The 26,062-nt window shown below is 38.1% G+C and overlaps 1 protein-coding gene across 2 annotated transcripts in view; it reads right to left on the bottom strand.

Annotated features, from left to right (window-relative positions):
- spryd3 (SPRY domain containing 3) overlaps positions 1 to 26,062 on the bottom strand; it is a 48,390-nt gene that overhangs the window by 2,752 nt on the left and 19,576 nt on the right. For both annotated transcript variants that reach the window (XM_082146239.1, XM_082146240.1), the window contains 4 exons: positions 16,480 to 16,629; positions 7,402 to 7,459; positions 813 to 932; positions 533 to 666 (listed from right to left, as the gene is read on the bottom strand). In XM_082146239.1, coding sequence (XP_082002365.1) covers positions 533 to 666; positions 813 to 932; positions 7,402 to 7,459; positions 16,480 to 16,629 — 462 coding nt within the window. The remainder of the gene's footprint in view (positions 1 to 532; positions 667 to 812; positions 933 to 7,401; positions 7,460 to 16,479; positions 16,630 to 26,062) is intronic.

The raw sequence follows: 26,062 nt of genomic DNA, 5'->3' as shown, positions 1-26,062 counted from the left end.
ATCGGATCACAAGTAGACGAGGGAGACACATTCCCGTTTACACCTGGTGTTTTGATCCGTCTCTTTCGTCCACTTTCAACCACTTCTGTCTTGATTTCTTCAATTTACATATGAACGTGCCCGGAGATGAAATATACGGAGAGCATCAGCTTTAGTTACTTCTCTGACAGCCACAAGACCAGCTGAACGCTGTGAGTGTGTGTTAGAAATCAGGAATGATGAGAGAACATTGTGCTTGGTTCGTTTTTCATCTTCAAACCAAACTTGGCTCTTCAGCCGACAAAGTTTAAATCCCGTCTGGCTAGCGCACTGTTTAGCGTTAGCTCAGTAGGCGGAGAGTAGACAGTCTTTTGTGGCTGTTCGAACACATTCGACCACATGAGCGTTTACACTACGAAAGCATAATCCGGTCGAATGTGTTTTTGACTACTTCTGGAAGTGGTCAAAAGTGGACAAGATCAAACCGGTTTAGACCCAATTTATTCCTTTGATGGCAAAGCTGAATTTTCAATATATATATATACACACTCACCATAACCTTCCGGCCCTCATGTTCTTGTTCTGGGTCATCTCCCTCTTCCTCATCTTCATCATTCAAATACAGTAAGTTTTCGACACGCCCATGCTTTGGTCTTACATCAGCAGCATCCCAGTCGTCAATTTCATCTAACAGAGAAACACGTTGAGCTGGATGGACATCTAAAAAACTTGGACTACAGTCTTGACAAGCATGCTAAATGGATCAAAGTATGAATTGGCAGTAGGAAATTTCTTCTCATCTCTTTTATTGAGCACCACGTGTGTATTCTCACCTTCACAGTCCAGCACGTAGTCGCGAGGAAACATAATTCCACAGCCCATGATGTCCCCTTCGAAACAGCGAGGGCCAAACTGGTCACCTACTCCACTTCCATGGAAGATCTTCCCATCATCTATGGAGCAGATAAGATGGACATTTCAAATGCGGCTCCTTTCATCAGTAAACCATGACCTTGCTTCAAATCTGATATGCAAATCAACTCTAAATATCCTGGGCATTAATACTATGATTTTTTTTTTTTAAGTCACACTAGACATTTATAGTGTTACACAAGATTTCTATTAGTCACATGAATGCTGTTCTTTTTAACTTCTTATTTTTCAATGAATCCTGAGAAAAATATATCACCTTTTCCACAAAAGTACTACACAGCAAACAGTTTTCAACACTGATAATAATAAGAAATGTTTCTTGAGCAGCAAATCAGCATATTAGAATGATTTCTGAAGGATCATGTGACACTGAAGACTGGAGTAATGATGCTGAAAATTCAGCTTTGATCACAGGAATACATTAGATTTTAAAATGTATCCAAATAGAAAGCAGTTATATTATATTGCGATAATATTTCACAATAATACAGTTGTTACTGTTTTGGTGAGTATAACAGACTTCTTTCAAGAACTTTCAAGACTTTTGAACGGTAGTATGAATAGTAGTTTACACGTGTATATATATCTTTTCAGACCATTAAATAAACAAATCCATGGTAAACACAGATGTCATGAGTCACAGGTCCAAAGGTGCCCTATTAATTTGAGTCCCACCTCCACCAGAAACATCATCTGCTGGTGTCGCTGTTGGACAGCATCACTGTAGGTAAAATGAGTGCTTGAGCTCATATTTCATAATATTTGTTTCTGTATCTCATCTGATTATCTTTTTAAAGTCTCTTTTTTGGGTGATTCATTTATAGTCACTGACAGAGCTAACAACTGAACATCTGAATGAATTTTAGGACATAAAAAAAAGCCATGCTAAAGTTAGTGCTTGGCATCAGAGCACTGTGAAGACCTGAAGTGAATCTGAATAAGCAAGCACTAATGCTGCATTCCTCACACATTTGCTCTTAATGATCCAGAGAAGACTTATACTCTTCATCCAGAAACTGACAGGATGAAAGGAGATGTGCTTTCATGCCTCTGTACTTTTCTTTCTCCTAAGTCAAAGTTCTCCTTATATAAGAAGATAACAAAACAAAAAGACAACAACAATCAAGAGCAAGTGAAAGAAAAACACGGAAAGGTAGCCTGCAGACAAAAAAAAACCTTATTGCAGTGTGTGGCTGGTAAATATTTGTAGAGTTGTCATGGGACCCGTTCCCAGCTCAGGATACTGTTTAAACAATCCCTATCTGAACATGCGGAGGGAGATGAAAACACTGCATCATTATGATTCCCATGTGGGCCTCGGTCCCAACACCACACTCCGCAAACACCACGACCACTGTGGGAGAAGAAGGCGACTAAAAATAGACGGGGGCTTGGGCACGCGCTCTCACCAAGCCTGAGCTTTCAGGCTCTCTGGCAGGAAACGCTACACCGGAGTGCAGAGAGGGCTTTCCTCGAATGTCAGAGCTGTTCTCTGGAAAAGACCGGGAATGTAGACTTGCTTCCGCAAACAAGAAGGCAGTTTTATGAGCCTGGGGGGCTCAGAAAGGAAAAACTATTTGCTTGTTCATGTCGTCAACATTTTAAAGTAACCTAAACAGGGAAAGGTCACGTGCCCTATTGCATTACCAAACGTGAACTGAAAATGAACTGAAACCTGAAAATAGTGATTTGGGGTAAAGCGACTCTGACAACTATTTTGACCCACTTGGCACGGTCAGCAGATTAATTAAAACAGGAACGGGGATCATATACGGCATAAAATCATTGTTCCAAACTCCAAAAAACGTATCACACGACTTCCGACTTCATTTCTCAATCCAAATGAGATTATAAGAGCCCCTCTTGTCCTTGGCTATGATGCGCGTGAGGACACTGACCCTCAGAGCGACAAATCAGAGGCCGTAACGCGTCTCTACGTGATGATTAACTGGATTATGAGTCATAGATGTGGGTCTCTTATAGATCAGGGCAGGACAATGAGTCATGCCCCCCTAATCTGACCCGCTTCTGTGGCAATGCCAGACCTCCATCAGCGGGTGCCGCAATGAGGCGCAAAAAGATATGCCCCATAAATGCAGCTCCGCAAAAGCTGACAAGAGGGCTTGACAAACTGCATCGCCCTGATGCGAGTGATGATATGGCTGAATTCTTCACAGTCGAGAAGAACACGGGGCCTGGGTGAATTCACTAGCAAATAAACAAACTTCCATCACTAGGGATGCACCCTTATGAAAATTTTGGATCGGTAGAATAATTGTTGTCATGTTATGGTCAACCAATAAATAGAGGATACTAATGCTAAGAAAAATACACATACATTTGAAGAGTTCAGATGCAAAAGCCTCTAAGTGCCATCTGAAATTTTCTTCTAGAATGATCATTTTTATCAAGCTTGTATATTTAAGTTCAGTAATTTCACTTAAATGGCAATTAATAAGTCATTTTCATTGCCATTTAAATGAATTCATATATACGTTTGTGTGCTTTAATATATATATATATACACACACACACACAGTTATTTTGATATAAAGTATAATATTTGTATTTCAAGTTTTATATCTTTTTATCTATCTATCTATATTTAAAAAACAATTTTTTTTATATATATATCTAAATTTAAAATGTATTTTAAACTAATTGAATTGAACGAATTTAGGCATCATGTCATTACAATGTGCTATGAAACTGGATATTTATTTTAAGATTTGCTAAATACTATATCTAACAATGTTTTTATATTATTAGAGTTATTAAAGATTAAGTAAGCATTAGATGCAAATAGGGATGTGCTCTAAGCCTAATTGTGAATTCGGAAAGGCACGGAAAATGAGTAACGCACTCTACGGAGCCCCTAAAGGGACATGGTTAGGCTTGCTGTGGTAGTCGCTTATATTACAGTACATCAGATTTCACTTATCACGCAAAGATAGTAAGGAGAGAGGACCGACAGGACGCTGTCTGAGGATTTAATGTGCAGCAGATCCTGAGTGTCATTGAGAAATATCTTATCTTGTAAAATGTGTGGTCAGTACTGACGCTCCCTATACACAGAGTATGTGTGATCGCACATTTGAAAGTGAAAGTAAAAAGCAAGCGTGCATTCAAAAGCAATTTCAATATCCCGCATATAGATAGTGGCTGCCTGATACCCGCAGATTATATACAATATACCCAATTATATAATTGCGAGAAAACGCAAAATCATTGAAATATAATTTTTCTTCCCATCTCATTTTTTTTTTTTCATCACCCTGTTCCTTTAAGGGCTCCGTAGAACGTGTCATTTCCTTCCCGAACACAGTATTCGGCTTCGAGCACATCCCTAATGCCAAATGTAATCTAAACATAAAAATATAAGGAATGGTAATGCACAATTAAATATTGAATATCGGTTGTTATAAATAGATACATGCATAAAAAACTTCACTAAGTATATCCAACGGTATGTTAATGTCAAATTGAGAGTTGTGAAGTACTTAAAGTCACAAGAATTGCACAGTGATTTACACTGGTCTGGTAGTAGTGTAGTGGAAAACAGATCTATCAATGTCCAGTTTATTTTTTATAGCATCTCTATTGTTGCAGCTACAACCCAAATAACACACTAATGGAAGTAACGTTGCCACATTACATTATTTATATATAAAATATATCAAAAAATCTGAACCGTCACTGTTTATCTGGCTTACAGGCAAAATCCCTCACCCTTAAACAATAGGCTCTGAGTCACCACAGAAGCACAGTTTCATTCAGGATGATACTCAGTGACTAATCTGTTATGTGGAGTGGCATGAAGGCATGAAGGGTTTGAGTACAAAGATTGCCATCTTTACATTGAGAGGCAAATCTTATCCGATATCAACTTCCTTTGAGTTGTTTTGAAAGATGGGACCTGTGGAGTGAGATAGGGCTATTTATCCTCATGCCATTTTCAAGAGGATTTTCTTCAAATCAACACACTGATCTCCTCTCTACACTCCTCTTATCATCATCATCCAGGACCTCCACACACTGTAGAGATGGTGCCCATAGATGAGTAGGCTTGAAAAGAGAAGAGGAGCCAAATAATAAAGCTTTTTAAAAAAAAAGTCACCACCTGCAGGAATTCTGGGTAATCCATGCGTAACCTGTGATAGGAATACAACCAGAGATGACAAAACGGAGAAAACAAAACAAACTTTATGTAAACAGGATCTGTGGACTTGTGTGTATAAAAATAACTTTATGTGGGACTTCTTAGTACTTCTACATTACATGAAAGTTTCATTTCAGATTTCGGACTAAAACAGATAGTGAACATGAAGGCATGTCTTTTTTTTAATATGTCCTTAGTCTGAATTAAATCATGGCAATGCAATTTTTGGGCTAACAGATCTACAGAATGTGATTGTAACCTGGCAAATGAGCAATAATAGCAACATTCAGATGGTTTGAATTAGGGCTGTCCCCGACTATGGATTTTCATAGTCGAATCAGAATCGTCATGTCTTGCCTATATTCGACTAATAGTCGAATCATGTGTATGGGGGTGGGGCTGGGGGCGGGGCTTTAACGTTTCAAAGCCACGATGTACAGAAAATCACACAAAGATATAGAAGAAAATGTATAAAAACATTTTTGATCAATAAAACTAAGAAATAACATAAATAACTCCAGAAAGGCCACACTGCAGATTTGCATTTCACATGCAAATCAAATTAAATCGGCTAAATTACCTGTGCGAGCAGGCCAGCCTACAGCACAACATCGATGCACCGAAAAAATAAACAATTAATTTACTAAATTAAATTAGAACAGAATATACCTTTCTAATAAATAAAAATACAAAACGAAATAAATCAGAATCAAGTCACAGGATGAGGAGCAAATGTGTGCAAAATGCCTAAAGTGCAGGGGAACATATTCAAAACACAAGCCACAAATAGTTCGATTAGATAACCCTGACAGATTAATAAATAAAATAAAAATAAAGAAATTATTAAAATAACGATAGTATCCAGAATTTTCAACTTTGTCTTTTAAACTGCAGAAACAACAATAAGCTAAACTGGAGAGGCAGTCTTTTTAGCTAAAAAATTTCACAGCATCCAAAAATAAAATTAGAACCGGCTGAAAAGTTTTGAAATCACTTGTAGCCTACCTGATCGAGAGAACAAATCCTGAACGTCTTTCACTCTGTCTGTCCGTTGGAGTATTTTCAAATTGTGCGCGCGGATAAAATACATTCTAACGTGAAACCCAGTCTATGCGTGAAACATGTTAACGTTGGCCGGCAGAAGTGCGATCATGGTTTTCCTGATGCTAAATCCAGCCTTGGAGAATATCCTTTCTAATCGTGTACATCCACACTTTAGATTTTCTTATCCCAGACATTGTTAAAGATTTAAATCCTTGCCGCGAAGACGCTCCTCTGTCGGTCACGGATTGAAAGTGAAACTTAAATCTGTCACGGGGTGTTTGGATTTATTCACGCACGTTAAAAAATATTTATTTAAAGCTTCTTTCTTTGCACATTTTTATATAAAGCATTATCATAATAGGCTGAATATTAACGTATTGACAGAAAACCGGTAGTTCTATGTGAAATCAGACATTGAGCGCCCTCATATAGCCAAAGTGGCATGATCCTCGTTTCATAACACCTCTGAGAAGATTCGACCGTGAGATCGGTAGTCGAATCAGGCTCCTCCTATCGAAGCATCGAATCTTCGACTATTCGGGGTCACCCCTAGTTTGAATACATTATTTAATGTGCAAGCACCTGGTAAAAAAAAATTGCTCTTTTAAACAAACTTATACTTTTGTACAAGTTTGATTGTACTTTTACTCATTAATGAACAAACGCGTTTTAAGATCAGGGTGTCCAGCATGTGTTCATGTTCATCAGGCTACAATTGGCCTGGGCTTATGATGCGTTTAACTATGAACAGTGTTTTAGGCCAATCGGAGGAGAAAGAAACAGGCATTTCCCCATGTTCCCTAACAGATGCAGCATCTGTATTGATTGTAAATTTGTTGAAATTAATTAAATTAATAAAACTAGCTGAATTTCATGTAAAAATGCGAAAGTACTGTACAATTATGATGCTGTTCATAAATTAGTAAAACATCAAAATTAAAAACACTGCTTATTGCTGATTGTTTTTTGTAGAAAAGGTAGTACATTGCCATCTTCCTCCAACCAAGTGACTTGAACTCATCTGATGTCGTAATTACGACTTCCTAACTCATAAATCCGAAATTTCAAGGTCTTGAACACACCAATAGTGCATATGTGATGAAAAAAGTGAAGCGCTGTGTGCATTCAATCCTTCAAACTGTTTGATTATGCATTGTGTTATGCATTTAGACAGATGACGACTAGCTTGACTACACACAAAAAATACTGTAGCTCGAAAATAACTGTGCATGTAAACATACCGACTGTTGTAACGACAAGATCTTTAAAAATGATCAACAACTCACCTGCGTGATATGCAACAGAACCTCGACTCCAGCCCGGATGCCTGTTCTTTGGGTAATCCTGACAAAAGAGAGGAAGAATAAGACACAAATTCTAAAAATTAGACAACAGTCTGGTTTTATAGATACCAATGATGGATTTACTGTGAACACGTACTTGCGACGCTTTCACTTTCAACAATCTCACTCAACACTTTCATATTAATGTGGTGGAGAGAGAATTGAGCTCTATAGACAGAAAACGATTACAGCATCACAGCTCAATGTTTTAGGTTTAAGAATTGAAGTCACATAGCAGCAAAGGTTATGTTTTTTTATATACAGATAAACCGTGCCAGCACAAACACAAGGAGCAGCCAATATTTTGATAAGACCTGAGATGCAATTAACATGCAAAGATATTTTTGGTATTTCTCTGTTGTCATTTGAAGAGACTATTAAAGCCTGTTAACAATTCCCTTTGAAGCCTGTATGTGTAATGCACTGTAAAAAACATTTTTAATGCATTCATTTTACAGCTTATAATCTTCAAAAGATCCAAATTGTTAGTCACAATGAAATAAAAATTGACAATTGTTATTTTTTTAAATGTTATATTGCAGTATTAATTATAAATGATTTATCTGTGCGTGTCATTATTTTATTATTTTTAATTCATGTGACCTCGCAATCTTTAATTAAAATAACCGTTTACTGGCGTGAGGGCGGGACAACCTGTCACTCACATGAAATCCAGCGATAGCAATATCACAACCATCAAACCACCAATTTTCAATTCCCGACGGACAAAAGCAAGCAACGACCTAAAAAAAAAGTCTTGTTCAAGAAGCCATTTCCCTCGGATATACTTCACAATAAGGAAGAAAACACTAAGTTGGAAGCAACTTCCATTTCATGCCGACTTGTATCATGAATAAACAATATTTTACAGAATTAATCCACCTATGCTTTTGTTAATTCATGTTTGATTATAATATATTAAAATTAATTTATATAACTTAAAAGGTTAAAAATGCACATGTAGAAATTAACATTAACCAATATTAATAAATACTGTACACGATATTATACATTGCTAGTTCATACCTAATGCATTAAGGACCGTTAATATATTGAACCTTATAACGTTTTAAGTCTTTTAAAATGTTGCTGAAACATTTGTCATCAATTCTTAACTGAATTACGACTAAATATTATGTACAATAAGATATTATGTAACAATAGATAATTCATTAATTGTTTTCAAATAAAATAATTCCATATGCACAGAATTATTGCATTTTTTATTTTATTTGCTAAATCCATTTATGATATTTTTGTGGGAACCATGATGGATTTTCTTTCAACATTAGAAAATTCTAAAGAAATATTTTGTAAAATTATAAATGTCTTTACCGTCTCCGTGTGCTGGCATTTCTGTAATCTGGTCTAGAGGATTTACATGGAGATCTGTTTTGGTTAAGGCTGATAGAAGGTTGTGTTATGGTTCAAGTCGAGATCTTTTAATCTGTTTATCTAATAAGGAAGAGGAGTAAACATAGACCAGGGGGACTTAAAACTGATTTATTCGCGATCTAAGCCCGGACCCAAAACGGACAGATGATTTAAATGAGAGCCACAATAAGGTGACGCGTTTAACATCCCTTGGTCGCTTTCCACCCCACTAGTGTTGTGAAGCGCTATATCGGCTCCAGCGCAATGAAGTTGTGCAACAGAGCGCGCGGGGATGATGATGATACCTTAGGCGAATCTGACAAACAGATCTAAACATGTAGAGACAATAGAGTAGGGCTCTCTGGAACAACACATGAGAAAGTAAACTGTTTGTAAACATTACTTAATTTCAATTGAGTTTACATCTGCTCCCTGACAAGGTGAAAAATGATAGTGCATTCCGTGTATTCGTACGATTACATCTGTGCTCTATATCAAGTACCATGTATAAACACACAAGCAAACAGACACTTCAACATGCCACGCAAAGCACACAAGCAATAAATCACCTCGCTCGCCCCAGCGACCCACATAACAGTTTTTTTTTTAAATCTGTCAAATGAAATTATATACCACATACTCCTGTTTGAGAAGAGGAGCTATTCATGCATATAGTGTTTTGGCCCCCTGAGGAGACTGCAAAAGCCATTAGAGAGAAAGCATCGAGCTTCCAAGAAACACAAACAGTAGCATATGTGTCCGTGGCAGAGCCATATCAGATCCACCCGGGGCTTTTATGTGCGATACTCGAGCTGCCTGCATTTCCACACTGTGGCAAAGACAACAAGTAGCAGAGAGGCTGCCGGTGGAGGCAGATGCACATCTGCACATGACATACAGAGCAGAGATTAGGCCAAGAGGGTACAGGCCCCCAAACACCACAATACGGGCGCTGGAATGGCATCTGTGCAAGCTCCTGTCATCACTAAACCATGAACTATGAGCACTTTTAGAAAATTAACTCTTAAAACACTTTTAATTTGACCTCTGACAGAGTATATTCATACATCACAGGAGAATTGTCATTTCCACCACACTTGAAATTTAACATGTCTTATGTTTCAATATTCTGTGATGGAAATAATGGTAGTGGAATTGACATTCTTTTGGAATAAAATTACTGATTAAAATTCTTCAAAATTACAGATTGGCCGGAAATGACAATCAAATTCTGTTCAGTTTTCTCAGTTTCATTCAACAAGGATGCATTAAATTGATCAAAAGTGAAAGTAAAGATATATATATATATATATATATATATATATATATATATATATATATATATATATATATATATATATATGTACACAGACACACACTCACTCTCACACACAACACACACACACAACACACACACAACACACACACAACACACACACAACACACACACAACACACACACAACACACACACACACACACACACACACACACACACACACACACACCAGTTAGTTCAAGTCCTTGTATCTGATTGGCCTTAATAATGATGTGTTTGAAGTGAACACCCAAACATACAGTAAAATGGAGCACTGGAATAGGTCAGATGGATTGGTGACAGACAGACAGATTGTGTTCCTTGCCGACCACTTCAAGAGTTGATCTCCACTTGTGAATGTTTCCAAAATAAATGAGGACACCAGGGTCAGGAACACACACTCCCTCAATTGCTCCATGGGAAGTGCTAGAGAGCAAGCTGAAACCGAAGCCTGCGGTGCCGGATGAGAGCAGAGGAAAGGGCTGGTGAAAGAAGGGAAGGTCAGGAGGTGATAAGGGTTGGACCCATTCACGTAGACGTGGCCGCCGAGGCTCCGGTACGCACCTCCGCCCCTTGTTAGAACCCAGAAAATCTTTGTCTTGCATCCTAGCAACCCAGTGTATTCCGGATGCATGCGCACTAGCTCGTACGGCCAGGTCCAGTCCCCGTTCACAGGGGGGTCAGGGTTCACTGATTGCAGATAAGAGCTTGGCTCTTCCTCTCCACATCCACCATCATCCTCAGACCGAAACTGGGACTATCAGAGAGCAGGCTAGCTTATAATTCGGCTCATCTGATGTTCCCACCGCAGTAGACATCAAGTCATTAACAAGGTTGGTCACCATTTTGTTGTTGTTCCTCAAACGGCAGAGGTGATACGCGCATTTGATGTTCTAACAATTAACAACCACATTGTTTGCAAACATCTCTCCAGACAACAGGATGCAGGGAACACAGGGTACACATCTAATGAGAGTAAATAGTAATTAGGCAGCTAAATCTCTCCGTTTCTCTGAGCAACCAAAGGCCTTTCCACGATTCGACACAGCAGACTTGTCTACTGTCTGCAGTTCCCAACCTGAGACTAATTACCCTTCACTTTCTTGTACAGAACGTCAGGAAGAGAGGAGAACACAGTGCAGTGTTCCTGTTCCAACCCTGCATGATCACTACATGACTTTTACTGACTACAGGAATAGTTCACTCAAAGATAAAAAACTCTGCCATCATTTACTCACTCATGAACAAGGGTTATTATTGTTAACTATTAAAAAAAAATGTTGGTCACTGAAATAATCCTGAAATAAATTATAAATAGTAGATTAAAAACTTAATTGTTAAAGCACTAAATGTACTAACTGGAAATAAAAACTAAATCTAAACAAATTAATATGGAATAAAAATAATTTAAACCTAATTAATTATATAAAATCTAATAAAAATGACAAAGCACATAAAATTACTAAAATTAAATTAAAAACTAAAACTAAAAGTAAATTAATAAAAACTATAATGGTATATACTGTAAATAATACTGTCATGATCCCTGTATGAATTTCTTTCACAAAGTTCAAGCTGCTCTTTTTCATACAACAAAAATGAATGACCAAGGGCTGTCAAGCACCAAAAAATCACAAAAAGTGACTTAAAAACACCCTAAAAGGTAGTCCAATGACTTCCATTATATTCAGAGATTTGAGAACTATGCCAGAGGAGAGAATTTTGAGTAAATAATGACTAAGAATTCTGGTCTCTTGCTCATACATGACTTTGTAGGGCTTTAACAAAGACTTGTAATATTGCACATGAGCCATCTGGACTCCATTCATAATGCATTCGTGGTGTATATATATATATATATATACCTCAATTAAATAGGCTACATTTTTAAATAAAATAATAATAATAAACAAGGCTCAAACATCCATTTCGTAACAGACATGCGTGTTTATTTGAGCACTTCCGTCAGTGAAACATCACACTAAAGCCTGTAAAGCATTGAAATAAATATCAGTAAATAATATCAACTTAAATAATATAATAGTTAAATATTTAAAAAACATTTGTTTAATATTTCCACACAAAGACTTGTGATATAGCCTAAGCCTACCGCTCTTCTTTTTTTATATATCTTCATGTTTTCTACTTGTTGTAAAAGGTCCGAAGAGCGAATTTTATCTTCCACAAGGGCAAGACATTTAAGCTATGTTTGATTTTGCGCTGCCAGAGAAAGCGAAACAACAAAAAAATCACCCGCGCGTGTGAAACGCGCTTTACAAATAAACTTGACGCGCCTTACCAAGTATAACAACAAGCACAAACGGTGTTAAAAAGAATTTGATGTGCAAGTAAAAAGATAGGCTCTCTTCCCTACAGTGTTTTTCTACTTTACCACAGTAAAGAATGCGGATATAATAGGCCTACTTAAAAGCGAACCAAAGGAAGACACGTTTATAGTCCCCTGCGAAAATGGGTGAGACGTGAGTGAAGATTTGGGAAAAGAAACAAGAGATTCCATGTCCAGTGGAATAATAACTATTGGAATATTGTTAAATTCGCTGATAATCGGGTGACCGGATCGCAAAACAGAATACAAAGCCGACAAAGCTTAAATTTATGGGCTCACGCACAACTCTCTCATTCGTCATGAATCCAAACGTTTCCATGGCTGCGATGTAACATTTAATTGCTAACCTATTATTTATTTTGTACACAAAGCTTTGTGCTTCACTCCTGTCATAATATTCATGTAAAACAATTGTTTTGGCGGACCACCGCCAGTGCTACTCAGCCACCGCAGTGGCGCTTTACAACCGCGGTGGTGCGGTTGTCAAGTTGACCAGCACAGCCCTACTTGACAGCCACTGGTCACCATAGGGGCTTTCAAACAGGGTGGTGCCCAAGAAAACTACATTTCCCCTAGAGCCATTTTCCTGGTTATATTCGCACCGCCAGTAGGAACTCTAAAATGGCGTAAGCTGGCCGACAGCGACGTCATTTAAGCGCGACATAAACAACATCAACAACTGTAGGATGGAGGACACTGTGAACAGAGCGGTGTTTTTGTTGTGTGTCGTGGGTTTCGTGATAACTGAGATGGAATGTAGTCATTTAAGTAACGCGATTTGAAAGATTAAAAAGGAGGGCTAAAGGCCTACATCAAGATGTTAGGTCTGGCAACTCACCATTGGCACGGCTCAATCCGAGGGGCGGGATAAACGGTTGTCTCTCAAAATCCCTCTGCACACAATAGGATAGCGCTACAACCAATCAGAGCAACGAAGAAGGCTAGTTGGTATATTAAACTTTTGCCATATCCAGTCGGCAGAACTCCGAACACATCTTCCTTTTTTTTTAAATGACTTAAGTGCCGTTCTTTGCTCTTTTCTCAAAGAAAAGCTTAACTCCAAGTCCTCCAGAGTCGCGGCCAAAGCCGATTCGAAAGACCGCTGTTCGTCAGACGCAGCAGCCATTCTTTGTTTTCAAGTAGCAGGGAACCGTCGCAACTCGTCATTTGTCGTCATTATGTTAAGCCCGCCCCGCCTACTCTATACACGATGTGATTGGCCTGACCTGAGTTTGGTTTTTCCAGCTCGAAAGTCAACGGAGAGTTGCTAGACCACACTGGCTGCAAAATAAATTTTGCTGCTGCTAGGGTGCGTCTAGATTTCTAGGCTACCTTTCACACTGAGCATGGCGTGATAAAGCGAATCACCGACGAACATAGTTTTCACACTAAACAGGAAACAACTGATTGCCTTCAGCTAATTCACGCCTGCCCGATAGATGGCGCTGAGAATGCATTATTTGGCAGAGATGCATTATTTGTAGTGTTTTAGCATTTCTCATGTAAGCATTTCTCATTCTTTGTTATAAAAATACCCCAAGCCGCATGAAAAACACATACAGAACATATATCGCCGTTAGTGTTGTCACGGTACCAAAATTTCAGTATTCGGTACCGATACCAGTGAAAATCCACGGTTCTCGGTACCAATTTCGGTACCAAAGCTTAATTTAGATTAAATTTACATAATTATATTAAAGTGTATATCACAAAGATGGAAACTGTACTATTAAAAACACTTTACAATAAGATTCCATTTGTTAGATAACATTAGATAAAATGACCTAACAAAAAAAACAATAGTTATATACTGTCGCAATTATTCTCCTTTAGGGGTTAATTTAAAAATACATTTTTAAAATCAAAAGTTAACATTATTTGTGTTAACATTATTTAATGCACAATGAATGAAGTGAACAAACATGACCAATCAAGTGTTTTGTATTAAATAACATTCACAAACATTAATTAATGTTGTAAAAATATATTGTTCACTCAATGTGTTATGTTAGATAACGCATTAAGTGATGTTAATGAATGGTATCTTATTGTAGCATTACCAAACTATACAGGAGATAAAATATGTTTTATTTGACTTGACTATACTTTTATTTAATCCAAAACCTGCTAAGAGTTATCCAGCCAAGAATAAGACTAGAACTGCTTTTCTGACGGACTGATATTAATGACGGCTTTTTATTTCTCATCTCCATAAATATATCTAGTAGTAAAGCTAATGCAAGGGCTAGAAATCAATTAATAGGCCTATGTCACACTTCCTCGTCGTCATGGAGAGCGCAGTTCGCTCAAGCGTTTGTACTCCCGTGGCGTCTGTCGTTGCTATGCATCCGTGAACGCACATGGAAAAGCGAGCGCGCCGCTTCTATTATGAGCGCGCTTGCCGCGCGCCATTTGAAATAACGTATCTGCACGCGCAAAAACATCAGCACCACATCAGCAGCAGCACCGCCGATCGCCATCAGCGCTTTTATGAAGAGGACGCAACTGCACGCGCTTCGGGCATGCACGCGCATCAAGTACCGGGTTAGAGAAAACCTGGTACCGTGACGTTTAAAAAAAAAATAGTACCGACTTGGTACCGGAATACTAATCGCCGTAATCATATATTTGTTTGGCTTCATGTTTCATCTGTAGAAACGTTTCTCTCAGTTGTTTATGAGCGGAACCATGCAGAACTCAGAACGAGGAAATTAAAACAACGTCATCATTCGGAAGGGCAGGAGTTATGATCGTATACTATGATTGACGGCTCTAGAGCAGACAAGCTTCCTGACTCACAACATACACGCACGGAACAAAACCACGCTCTGTGACTGTACGCTGTATCAAGCTCTTCAAATCACATAATTCAGTGAAAAATGAATAAAAATTATAATCTGTATAAAGAACATGCAAGTATAAATCTGTTCTCAAACACCAATGATAACATTCATTCCCTTCTCTCTTCCGGAATACCTTTCAAAACAGCGCCACCACTACTCTCACACTTTTGACATACTGGACATGCTGCGATTGATCACGGCAGGTGTGAATGGCTCCATAGGGAACTATTGTGTCGATTCAAGGGCGTCATCGTGACGTACATTCGCATCGCCTAAACGCGCTCCGTGTAAAAGGGCCTGAAGAGACGAAATCTTCTATGACAACTTACGTCATGACAACATATCATCAAGGCTGAGAAAAGAACAGAACGTGTTTGTGGAGTTAGATTGTAGAGTCAGTATACGTGAACTATGTTTACACGGCTTTTATGTCACTGGTAGTTCCTATTGTGCTGGGTAAGACTCTACTCAAGTAGGAGCTAATTTAGCCCCCCTAAAAGACGTTACTAGAACTAAAATCTTTCCCAGTTCCTGCAGTGTGAACACGCCACAAAAAGCAGGTACTTCAGCCATTAGTTATAGGAACTGTGAAAAGTTCCTCTGCTGCGAAAGCCCCTCATTTGACAGAAGAAACAAAGTTATGGAAAAGTTATGACAGAAAAAAAGTAATGAGAAAAACTAGAGGATGAGTAAATGATGACAGAGGAGTGAGTTATTCATTTGAGCTTGACAGCAAGGTGATTCTCTCAAACCACTGTTTTATTTACATACTGTGCCTCAGGGCCTGTCAAACTGTAACTGTTATGAGGTTGCACTGTTGTGGAGCCGCATTTGCAATATTGGTGTATATCCAGAGCTTACTGTACACATCCATTCTTGTGCAGGCCAAAACCACAGGGAATTTGAACTCTGGTAATACTTTACCATTGCCAAAAATACCTTAAAAAAACCTAAATGGCATCTAAATGGCATTCGCAATGCATGATGAAATGTGACAAGTATTACAGAGCATTTAGGAGAATATAACGAAGGATGGGAAATGTCATGCATGTGTGAATGCACTTCCCTACATTAATCGATTTTGCGAACATTTTTATCAGAAGTAACTTTTAAATGAGGAATAATAACACAATTGACTTACTCTTCTTGCCAGGCCCAGGGCGATGTAGCACTTTTCTCCAGAATCCACAATCTCCACTTCAAAGTAGTGACTTCGTGTTGTGAGGGGCTGCCGGGCCTGGGCCAGACCCACATCCATGATGCTCTTCCCTTTCCCAACATATTCCAGAAGCTGTGGCAGAACATATCATAGCCTTAATCAGACTTAATTTAGATACATTATAGCGTATTAGACATCATTACAAATGTTGTAATCTCGAGATTTCAACTGTTTGCTCATTTAGAAGTAAACAGGATCTTGTTGGGTGGATTATCTGGTCAGTTTAAAGCGTAACTTGGCATAAACCAAATTAATCAGTCTGACTGTGAGTAGTCCTTCGGATGAGACATTTAACCGAGGTCCTGACTCTCTGTGGTCATTAAAAGAAAGAGTAGGGGTTTAACCCCGGCATTCTGGCCATATTTGCCCATTGGCCTTTTCCCATCATGGCCTCCTAATCATCACCATATAGTGATTGGCTTCATCACTCTGTCTCCTCTCCACCAGTAAGCTGGTGTGTGGTGGGCGTTCAGGCGCACTATGGCTGCCGTCGCATCATCCAGGTGGATGCTGCACATTTGTGGTGGTTGAGGAGATTCACCCTTCTATGTAAAAGCGCTTTGAGTACCTAGAAAAGCGCTATATAAATGTAATGAATTATTATGAATTATTAGTAAATGATGTGCTGCAAACACACCTGGCCAAGCTTACATTTCAGTTAAACTAGTGTGATGTCAGTAAGATTTTAAAAAAAGAAAGAAATTAATACTTTTATTTAGCAAGGATGAATTAAATTAATTAAATGTGACCATAAAGACGTTTACATGAATACAAAATAATTATATAACAAATATATGCTGTTCTTTTTAACTTTCTATTTATCAAAGAATCCTGAAAAAAAATCAATCACCGTTTCCACATAAATATTAAGCAGTACAACTGTTTTCAACATTGATAATATTATTAAATGTTTCTTGAGCAGCAAATCAAGATATTAGAATGATTTCTGAAGGATCATGTGACACTGAAGACTGGAGTAATGATGCTGAAAATTCAGCTTTGCCAACACAGGAATACATTACAGTTTAAAATATATTAAAATAGAAAACAGTTATTTTAAATTGTAATAATATTTCACAATATTACTGTTTTACTGTATTTTTTTAAATCTAATAAATGCAGCCTGGGTGAGTAAGATATCTCTTACTAATACACACACAATTTTTTTTTTTAAGAGATATCTTACTCACCCAGGCTTACACACACACACACACACTTATAAAGAAAAACAAACTCTGAATGGTTTTTTGAGATAAAGGCACTTGAGAATATTATAAGAAGAATATTTAGAAAAATAATCTACAATAAATTAGATCAAGTATGGGCAAACTCAAACACAGGAGTGATGACACATATTCTGACTGATTATTTTTTTCCCATCAGGTGTGTTAGGAAAGGTGTAATAAGATTATTAGAGAAGACAAAAAGGTTGACATGTCTTCAATACGTTCATGGAATACCGAGGGTGGGGCAAGATCTTTCAATTACAGACATGTGAGTGGTATCGACAGCCCCACCTACGAAAAGAAATTCACCAATGGAACACTTTTGACATGGCAAGAGATCAAATTTCTGTCATATATTATGAAATACAAATGGAAAACAATTCATCACTTGCATGCATGAAGGTCTTTTCTACTGTTGTGACTGTATGTGGCAGATTAAGAGGTTTAATTAGATTTTAAGATGGTGAAACTAATGCCAGGTTGAGCCTTCTCCTATAGACCATCTCAACCTTCAACCATTCAATTCAAAGGCCAAATCTTCAACACTTTAGGTTAAACCTTGAGAGCTGCCTACTAGATGACACTTTTAGGCATCATATGTCTGTTCAAATGATCAAAGGGACAAAAATATGGCCAAACCTAATGAACTGCCAACCCAAATGGCTTCTTTGGACAACATATGCACTTCTGGAACATTCAATTTAAAGCCCAAAACTAGACTGGTTATCAAATGCATTCTTGAACATCCAAAAAGTTAAAACCTAGTGAGTTGCCTACTTAAGACTGTATTATTGGAGATTAAATTAACCTTTTAACTTGGGTTACAACATGAACAGCAATTTTGGGCATGACAATTGTTTAAATGGTCAAAACGGAGAACACTAGTGAGCTGCCTACTTAGACATCATTAAACTTAAGATTACAACCTAAACAAATTTTTTTTTTGCCATGATATGAGTGCTCTTCTACAGTTCGAATTAGAAACTAGTAAGCTGCCAATCTAGACATCATTTTTGGGCATCATGTGCACATTCAAAGGTTCAATTTAAACTTCAGCTTCAGATTAAAACCTAGACAACATTTTTGCCCGTCATATGACTTCTGAATGATCAAAAAGGACACAATGAGTTGCCAACCTAGACAGCACTTTTGGGAACCACATGCCTATGATGCCTAAAAAAGCTACTGCCTTTCTCTCATGTTCTGTTTCTGGCCACACAGCTTCTAAACTCACAACACATCCTCATGATTACTTTCAGATTACAACTGGTTGTCATTAATTACTTAAAAATTTCCGTTTGCATTGACAGAATCGGCACTTTGTTGGTCAGGTGCAATGGAAAGATTTCTCTGATGCCATCTACAACAGTCTTTGCTATTCTTGTTTACGCCAGTAAATGACTGCAGGTCAGAAGGAGACTCTGACAAAGGGCCTCGTACCGCAACATGCCGGTTATGACCACACATTTTATAAAACACAGAAAAGTGCGTGCAAAAGACAAAAGCAGCCATTAAACAGGCAGGAACAGATTGCCGTGAGTCGTCCAAGAATATCCCAAACTGAAATCAAAAACACTGATGAACTACAGAAAGTAAGACGCACAATCCTGCAAACAATCAGGCATCACTTTGATCAAAGCAGGCTTGATCATTCCAACTAAACCGATCAGTGTTCAATATGGAAGAATGTGTGTTTCACAAACAGAAGTTATTCTCTTCTCATCTCTTGATGCTCAATGGAGAATGCACCCACCGAAGGGCTGAAATCCATTAATCAGTATTAATCATGTGTTGCTTTTTATAGACGCAAAGTAGTGCCCACACCCGACTCTTCTTTTCAACATCAACATCTTCAAGTTTTCGTGCCAGGACAGTTGCCTGCTCAGTTGAGGATGGAGGCAAAATTGCACCTAGTCACACATTCCTGCCTCCTTGATGCTGAGTAATGGGAAGGTTGTCTACCTTTATACCACTCCTAACGGCTCTCAACAGCTCCCAGCATGCTTGAATGACAGCGCTGACAGATCTGATATGCTCTCGAACGTCACCATCCCCAGACCTGCGTGGAGGCGGCAGCTTGTTTTGTTGACCCGCTGCCCCGGCAACAGGTGCAACATTGCGAGCAAGCCCCACAACTTCCTGTCAGAGTACGGAGAATGTGGAAAAGGTGGAGGACACAAAGAGGGAGACGCCTACAATTGGAGCCACTGAGATGTTTGTCTCGTTCATTACTTGTCTTCAGCCTTTAAAATAAGATCTATGTTTTGACAGCATCAGATGATGTCGTTACAAGTCTGTCGGCTAGCAGTTACTAACAGTCAGTCCAAACACAATTTATCCTTACTTCTTCATAGTGTTAAGCCTAACTTGGCATTCAGCTGCTTGTCTAATTGACACAACAATATATTAAAAGCCTCAACATGCAGATTCCTTTTTGTGGAGTGCTGAGAATTCCTGTCACTTTCCCAGACAGTCCTAAAAAGCAAAACAAAATGATTTCATATGATCTATGATAGAAAAGTATTTGGTATGTTTACATCATGGTATCCCAGTACAATTCTTAAATGTTTTTAGGACAAGATGTGGCAGGAATATCCCTATTCCTTCATTTATTTTTTAGATAAAGGACACACCAATGTCTACTTTCACATCATCATCATCATCATCTCCATACTGTTCCTACACACAAAAAGCTACAGTTAGAGGTTGTTCAGATAGGACACAAGTTTTCAAGTTAAAAGAAGTTCAGCATGTCACGTCCACTCTGCTGTGTCTAGCTGCGAGAAAGCAAAAACATGTCAGTCTGCACTGTTTTTAATGATTTTTCTACATAAATATGCACTTGACGGATGTCTTTGACCATTACTGTGTGCCTCGCTAGCACGTTTTTAAGACGCCAAGACAAGTTAAAAAGTTGTTGCTGGTGGCTGTGGAAACCAGCATGACTTTCCGAAGGAGACTCATAAGATTTCAGGACTCCCCCATTCAAGTAGATAGGACTTGGTCTTGGATGGTGTTGCAAATATGGCCACAGAGTGAATCGACTTTCCTTAAAAAGGACTTTGCCAGCACCCAAGCCATAATGTAATGTAAAGCATCTGTTGTTGGATATTTAATATTTATGGCTTAGGGTGTAGTAAAACTACCTGGGCTAGAAAAACAGCTACATGCAGATTTATAAACCCTTCACTGTTTGACTGGATCATTTTAAATGTTGTCAGCATACTAATTTCCTATGCAAAGATATTAGCCAATCATAACAGTGGGTGTTTGAGAAGCACCAAAGCCACACGTTTAAATCGAGAGACAGAGTGAAAAATGTATTCATTACCAGCGTTGGGGCTAATGCATTAAAAGTAATGTGAGTTATAAAATTAGATTACTTTTTTCATGTAACGAGTAATGCATTACAACAAAATATCTGAGTTACTTTTTTAAAATAAGTACAAGTTATTTTGTTTTCTTATTTATTGACTGACAGCTCTCCTGTCCCCATGTTGAGAGAAATCGGGAGGCATTGTGTGCGCTATGTAAAGTAAACATGATGGTTATTGTAGTTTTAGACTAAATGTGAGCATGTTTTAACTCATCTGACTTCACAAAAACAGATTCAGTATTCCTAAAAATTAAGATTCCTCAAGATTTTTTTAAAATATAAAAATAGAACTCTTTACGTTCTTATGAATATTATGTAATCAAAACTGAGCCCCATGCATTTCTTCAAAATAAAACTACTAGTGTTTAGCTGGAAATCTCAACGGTGGCCTGGTCTGTGGTGTCTTTCACCACCTTTTAATAGATCCAACTATCACTACCAGTTATTGCAGCAGGGAAGATGTTGCCCAACCATAATCATTCACTCCTGCCAAAGTACTGCTGCAACTGATGCTGTTGGACATAGCGTGATAAAATACATTTACATACTTAGATGGCTCTGCAAATCTCCACAAAAAAAACAACAACCAAAAAAACACGAAAAACAATATCAACCACAAAATTCTTTTGGTTTCTTCTTTGATTAGTTCAAGCTGAAATGACGGAGGAGTTAAAAATAAACTGCTACCAGGGCTCCAGACTAACATTTGAGAGCAGTAGCACCGGTGCCACTAAGTTCTACAGATGGTGGCACCAGCACCTGTTTGGTAGCGCTTGGTGGAATTTTAATCATAAAGATGATGTAAATCATAAAATAACTATTGTTTCGCATTAATAAGTGCAGCTATTAATAATATTATTACATTTTTGGGGGAAATTTTATAGTAAAGCACTGAGCTTCAATTGAGATGCAGATGAAATTAACTTTTATTAACAGTAACAAATTTTTATTAGCAAAATATAAATATTATACTCATATTAAATGTACTACTGTCATTCTAATCTATAGAGACAGAGCGCATTTAGGCCACACCCACACCGGGGGGGAAAACAATCCAACTGTCTCCATTGACTTTGCATTGCGAGAGGCTGCCTCCTTGTCATTTCTTGCTTCTAACAAAAGACAGACAAATGCCTAAAAGCTGCTGTGTGACAAGGTGTACAGCAAACAAGCTAAAAAACCCAGAAATACATTTTTATTAGCTCTTGACCCCAAAAAACGAGTGTTTAGGACATAAACGTGGATACAGGCTGTTGAGACAGAGCGTCACGTGTCTCATTACTCTGAGAACTAACGTACGCCCGCTGGAGGAGACCGTAATCGGCAACACAGGATAGTTTATCTTACAGAAATATAATATATAAAACTGACATTTGGATATTTGACTCACCAGTGACCAAATGTTTAACTTACTGCACACGTAGTGTATTTTTAGTGCATACTGAGTGTCAGGATCCCACAATTTACCCATTCGTTTCCAGCCTGTATCCACTTTTATGTCCTCAAACGCTCGCTTTTTGGGGTCGACAGCTTATGAAAACTTATTTCTGGGTTTCTTAGCTTGTTTGCTGTACACCTTGTCACATAGCAGCTTTTAGGCATTATTCTGTCTTTTGTTAGAAGCAAGAAATGACAAGGAGGCAGCCTCTCGCAATGCAAAGTCAATGGAGACGGTTGGATTGTTTTCCCCCTTGGTGGGCGTTGTCTTCAGATTATGACGCATTGCGCTCTGTCTCTGTAGTATCACACTTATTTTTTTACATAGAAAGCAAGTACAGCTAGTACGTACATTTCTATGTATAGAAAAAAAAAGCTCGTCTACCACCATCTACTGGTTATACTGGTAATTTCATGTCTTTTTGTTTTTAAATAAAATTAATTGTTTGACACTAAGGGGCAGATTTACTAAACAGGGCAATTTAGCATGAGAGCACAATTCCAAAACAGCGCCGACGGGAGTGGTTCTGCGCGTGATCCACTGACGATGCGCAAATTTAAGAACACAGACGCAGTCAGATAATTCCCATAATGAATTTTTTCATGTTTAAGACATGCTTTTTTGGGGCGATAAATAATTGCACAAACACCAGTACATTGACAGGCGCAAACCTTAGTAAATCACCTTGCGTGATTCACTTAAATACTCTCCTCCCATACATTTTGCGCCTGAAAGGGAAACTCCTACATATGCATATGCAATAAGGTCAGCGACAAAATTGACTGTGTCCACACCTTTTCGGCACAAATTTTTCACAGCGTGTCTTTAGTAAATCCTGACAGTAGTTTTTTTAACGGCAAAAGAGGGTTTGCGCTGGCGCAAGCTGTTAGTAAATCTGGCCCTAAGTGTTAGTTTTCCTACATCTTAAAACTTTTAGTTTTACAAATCATCACATTAAAAATAAAGTTACAACTGGATGTTATTTAGATCTTTGAAGTGCTGGAAAAAGTGTGAAGCATTTGAAAGCCCTTGAAAAGTGCTTGAATTTCACTCTCAAAAGGTTGAACCCTGAGAAGAATAATGAAAAAATAAAAATAATAATTCTACTATTTCTGTCACAATACCATGGTTACAGTTAGCGATGTTACATTAAATCCATGGTGAATGTTGGTGATTTGTCGATTGAAAAGCCTTCTATAAATTGTTTGTTCATGCGACAATATTTCTCCTGGTTTCCACGTCCAGTGTTCTAATATCTATGGTCTATAACACCATATATAGTGTTATTAATTCTATTAAAGATTTCTCACAGGATCTTACAGCACAGTGTAGTAACAGTGTTGCGTGATCGAGATCGGTCCGCTAGTAAAACCTGTTCTGAGCTAGTGCTGCATTATTATTGCTCCGAAATGATAAACGGTCGGTGCTGCGCAGCTCAAACGCGTAACGCGGTTTCTTTTCCGCTTTTTCTTTTCATTTGCCTTGTGCTGTTTCTCATATGCAACAGAAATGGCAGCTCTTATCAGTTGGATAATGTGGTGGTGGCAGCAGTGCGACCTCTAACAAAATTAGTCGCACAGGCAGGAAAAACGGTAACAAAATGCATTTGGTTACAGTCTGGAGCCCTGACTGCTACATATTTGACTCTTCTGTCAATACCCGAAACTGCAATGTCTCACTGAAGAAGAAGAAAAGAAAAGGAAAAATAAAAGTTTTTCAGAACATTTATTCACTTTTAACCAGATGGTGAGAAATATTTAACTAAAGACAAAACAAAAAAAAGAGACCCCAAAACTAAACAGGGGTCATCAATGATTAAACTTAATGACATTTTAGTTGGTAAGCCTTTCTTTTAAGATTCTATTAGTTGACATGAAATAACAATGAACAGTACTTAGGTACCATTTATTAATTTTTATTCAATATCAATTTCAAAAGTTACCAATACATTTTGAAAATTAAAAGTTGCATCTGTTAACATTAGTTAAAGGAGCCTTATGTAAGATTGTGGCCAAAACTGGTACTGCAATCACTTTCAAATTACTGTAGAGCGGTGTATCCCCTCCCCCTCCCCCCTTACTCGAGGTTGCCAGATAGGCTGCAGGATCCAGCAGGAACTTAGCTGTGGTAACTAGAGCAGAGCTGGCAACCCCGATGCCGAAACACTACTGCCTTCGTGATTGGTAGATAGGTGGAGGGTGGAGCTTCAGGCCAAAACACAAGATGACAACATCAACATCAGTTGAGGGCTGCAACTTCACTTTTAAATGACAATATCCTGGCCGGACTACTGTTGTCAGTGATATAAGTATTTGAAATGAACATGATTTCTTAATGTCTAGTGACATATCAGGGCCATTTTATGATTAATTGAAATACATTTCTTACATACAGCTCCTTTAATGTGCTGTGAACTAACATAAATGAATAATGAACAACTTTAATTAAATAACATTTCAAAAATTAATTGCATGCTGTAAAAAAATATATTTGTCATTGTTAGTTCATGTTGGCTATAAGAATCAAAACTTTTTGTAAAGTTAATAGAAGTTAGAAACAAATCCACCCATAAAGTAAGTAGTCACAATTATTTCCTTTCCCAAAGATCTGCCGCAGTGAGGATCACTGTTAGGTCTGGAATTTATTTGTGCAATTTTCATGCGATTTCACAACAGAATGGTGGTGCTGAGAACTTCGGGTCAACTTATCTTATTTTTTTTATCAAAAAGGATGCAAACCCTACGGAAATTACATGTTAAAGCAGGTTAACAGCCTCTCCCTGCTACAGATAAGTCATTATTTCCTTTTTTCTCACACTTTCAAGTTCCGTTTAAGGGTTGAAGTGATGTTCCAGTGTTCTCACACACCGAGTTCAATTGAAAGCGTCCTGTTGTGGGAAACAGATGAACTCAGGCTAACCAAAAAGACCGTCCATTGAAATGGACACTAAAGGTTCATCAGATGAAATCAAAACCGAATGGAAATACAGAAAACTGTATCCAACTGCCCTGTAGGGATGTGTAAAAAAGAAAAGAAAAGAGCAGGAAAGAAACAGACTTCCCTGGTAGCTTATTCAAGATGAAACTATGAAACACGTCTGACAGTGGTTAGTGTTACAGTAATACAGTTAAAGCGGCCATAACGATAATGAATAATGTATTCCCGTCCAGGCTTAATTGTAAGAGTGTGGCTCCAAAAGCCTAACCAGAATTAACAGGGCACATCTACAGCGCCAGAAGGCTTGAGGACTGTCATTCATTCTTGTGTACAACATTAAGATTAATTCATTTCTCTGACTGGGACGGGGGAAACGTACAGTAATGGGCTGAACCCTTTGAGTCACCCCTTCAGTTTCAGACACTCAGCAACATTGCCAGGCCTGATGAAACCACAAACACTCTGAGCTGAAGTGTTTTTAAAAAAAAAGACAAAGGGCCAAAGAGGCTATGACCATAAATCTTTGCT

Source organism: Leuciscus leuciscus, assembly GCF_965113295.1.
Source record: "Leuciscus leuciscus genome assembly, chromosome: 18".
NCBI classification, from domain to species: Eukaryota; Metazoa; Chordata; class Actinopteri; order Cypriniformes; family Leuciscidae; genus Leuciscus; species Leuciscus leuciscus.
The sequence above is the reverse complement of the archived record's forward strand: the minus strand, read 5'-3'. Positions and strand labels throughout refer to the sequence as shown.